This window comes from Typha angustifolia, chromosome 1 (assembly GCF_048772165.1).
Source record: "Typha angustifolia cultivar Huaian chromosome 1, ASM4877216v1, whole genome shotgun sequence".
In the NCBI taxonomy this organism is placed as follows: Eukaryota; Viridiplantae; Streptophyta; class Magnoliopsida; order Poales; family Typhaceae; genus Typha; species Typha angustifolia.
Genome location: NC_133239.1, coordinates 8,788,856 through 8,792,273, shown reverse-complemented (window position 1 = coordinate 8,792,273; position 3,418 = coordinate 8,788,856). Strand labels below are relative to the sequence as shown.

Genomic DNA, 3,418 nt, shown 5'->3' with positions numbered 1-3,418 from the left:
GGTCATTTCACAGTTGATGTATTTTAGCATGACTGCTACATAAGTGGATTCGTCCAATTTTCCTGATGGCAAACTAATGAAAGGGTGATATTGTAACTCTTCCAAAGTTTAGGGGTGACTTTGTAACCTAAAAATATTTAGGGGGTCTTCGTAAAAACTGTTCAAGAGTGTTCACGTAATTAATCCTAGAAACTAAAATATCAAATAAACAAGTAATACTATAATATCAAATGAACAAATAAATTAGGTGTAATAATTTTGACTTTAGTTATGGATTACCTCATAGAAAAGTAGATTTTAAGGTTAATTACATTTAAACTCTTTAATATTATCATATATTATTTTCACCCCGTAAAGAGAGTGAACAAATATACCTTCTGAACTATTTAAATATATCACTTAGTCCTTCCCGTCAAATTAGTTAGTCAATTTTCTAACTTAAAATTTTTTTTGACAAATTTTATAATGTGGTTTAGTGATAATTCACGGAGCGTATGTGCCTTATTTTACTGGGAAAGTAATAGCTGAGGGGATTAATATATGACTATCCCTAAATTTTAATTTTTGGAGGGTTTTATCTTAAACCGACCTAAGATTTTGCCCGGTCGAAGAAAAGGTTTAGCAGCTAATGTGCATCGCCGTACAAAAAACGCATGCCCTAGATCGGACGGTCGCGATTCCAACTTCGAAATCTTTAAAGTCGCAGGGAAAACCCTAAACTTACTTCCTCTTCTCTTCTACTTGCTTCGCCTTTCACTCGCGCCGCCGAGCTCCTTCCAAGGGAAAAAAGAATGGTGAGCAAATTGAACTCTCTTTCAGATTCGTTTCTTTTTTCCTTTCTATAATCTATACTACTATTGCTCTGACTTGGGTTTTTCCTCTATCATTCTTTGGATCTGTGAAGCCGTTCAAGAGGTATGTGGAGATCGGGAGGGTTGCCCTCGTTAACTATGGGAAGGAATACGGCAGGCTCGTCGTCATCGTCGACGTCATCGATCAGAATAGAGTAAGCTGCTAACTTTTCTTCTGTTTCACTAAGAAGTGAATTATATTGGGTTCTGAAGTGAAATTAGGACACTCTTTAATTTAAAGCTGACATTTTTTTAGGTCGGTAAAATTTTGTACTATATTGTTTTTCTGGTGTGGTCTGGAGATCTGTGAAGGTTTAATGTATCATTTGGACTTTGATGTTTTAGTTCTTGTTCGTTAATAATTTGTCAAATGTGATAGATACATAAGGTATTTTTTGAATGAACAATTGTAGCATATATTGGGAGATTGAATCCCTTGGTTTGAATGAATAATTGTAGCAAACCACAGTTGTAACATTTATACTAATAATCGAGATTTGATAAATGAAAATGTTGATAATATTTAACGTATATTTTGGAGCTCATTATGACTTTGAATACTTTCCTAGAGATTTTAGGTTTTATCTATTTTCGAGGATTGTTGCAAATATTTATGTGTTGATAGCTTAGGACACATTTATGGATATGTTTTATATGGTATTGCCCAGAGATGCAGTGTGCAAATCAAACAGTTGTCCTTTATTTTATTGGATTATTTTCTTTCTTCATCTTTATTGTGATGTGAGGATGTTTGATAGATGACCATAGGAGTCAAAAGATATGTCTTGCAGATATCATCTAGTGCAGAATTATGCTTTCATATGACGCAGAATAATGCTAGTTGCTGGTCCATTTTTAGTTCATTTGCAATTTTGATTGCTTTGGTGAATTTCAAGGGCTTCCCCAACTGATTTATAAGCAAATTTTTTTTTGCAATGCTCTCATCTAAATTTCTTTATGCCAATTTCTGTCATGACATTTTCAGGCTTTGGTTGATGCCCCAGACATGGTTCGAAGCCAAATGAACTTTAAGAGGCTTTCCCTTACTGATATTAAAATTGACATTCCACGTGTTCCAAAGAAGAAATCCTTAATTGCTGCGATGGAAGCTGCCGGTAGGGAGTTAACTTGAATCTCTTGCAAAGTTCTTTTGCAATCTGTTTGGCTGCAACTTATAAAATTTTGAGGTATCCACTGACAAAACTATGTTTGCAGATGTTAAGAATAAGTGGGAGAACAGCTCGTGGGGTAGGAAGCTAATTGTCCAGAAGAGAAGAGCCTCACTAAACGACTTTGACAGGTTTAAGGTCATGTTGGCAAAGATCAAGGTCAGAGATTATCACATAAATGCTTCATACTCCCTGCTCTCACTCTATTTTTGTGCCTGACTCTGATTTCTTTCATATGTGATTCTTGGTCTGACTTTGTCCAGAGAGGAGGTGCTATTCGGCAAGAGCTTGCGAAACTTAAGAAGGAAAGTGCAGCTTGAGTACCTTGCAGAAGACAGCAGATTTTGTGAAATTTGGTTCTCTTGCAGCAGTCATTTTTTGTTTTGTTTTGTTTTGTTTGCGTAGCTAGGATATGTAAACCTATTTAGGGAGCTTGTTTCAGCTTCCTTCTGAACTTGGCCATGTTCGAGAATATTTTTCACTTTTTATTCAAGACAATTATAATCGATGCGTTCTGATCATTTGCATGATTATTCTACATTGACCCTTATTTATGTTACACAAGATCAGTATGCAAATTTACATCAATATTTTAGCATGATTAGGTATATTGCTATCAATTGCTTATATTTGCGTGTATGTTTCATTAGACAAGGCTAGTATGCTTATATTGGTATCATTCACTCTCTCTGACTTGTGAAGTCACTTTTCTAAGTCCTAAGAATTCCTTTTTCTATTAATAGTTTAAACCTCGTTATATTATTAAAAGATTTATTTTCTTCTACTTTAATCAACTATTATTTAATATATACTTTCTTTCATCTTTCTCTCTTTTAACCTATTATAAAGAGTATTTCAGTATTTTTCTAAGCTATTAATATTAATAGCCTTGTTCTCTTTTAAATTTTATTTATTAAAATAGGTTGTACTTTAAATTTAGAGTTTTTTTTTTAACAAATCAGATCTTATATTTTATCTATTTTATGATTTGCACTTCATCTTTAAAAATTTTATAATAAGATTTCTCCCTTTTTTTATAATTCTTATTTAATGTTGACATTATTTTGACTATCTAATATCAACTAAATTACCAAAATATTTTTACCATTTTCTCTCATTTTTTATATCCCTCCAACATCTTCTCCACCTACCTCCTTCACTGTATTTTTCTTCACCGTATTTTTCTTAAAGACAGGAGTAGTTTAGGTATTTATAAATTATTTTATATATTATAATATTTTTTTTACTATCGTTAAAGTTAAATGAGAATTATAAGAGAAAATAAGGAGTTAGGTTACAAAATCCATAAAAACAGGGTATAAATTATCAAATAGGTAAAATATAAAGCGTGAGTTATAAAAATTTCTTAAAAATTAATACCAAAATGGTAGTCATAAA

General features: G+C 32.4%; 1 protein-coding gene across 1 annotated transcript; it reads left to right on the top strand.

Annotated features, from left to right (window-relative positions):
• The first annotated feature begins 672 nt into the window (after positions 1–672).
• Positions 673–2,541, top strand: LOC140761549 (large ribosomal subunit protein eL14y-like). Its single transcript, XM_073098925.1, has 5 exons — positions 673–794; positions 905–1,006; positions 1,837–1,966; positions 2,067–2,179; positions 2,284–2,541. The coding sequence occupies exons 1-5, from the start codon at positions 792–794 to the stop codon at positions 2,338–2,340; spliced, it is 405 nt and encodes a 134-aa protein (XP_072955026.1). The 5' UTR covers positions 673–791; the 3' UTR covers positions 2,341–2,541.
• The last annotated feature ends 877 nt before the right edge of the window (positions 2,542–3,418 follow it).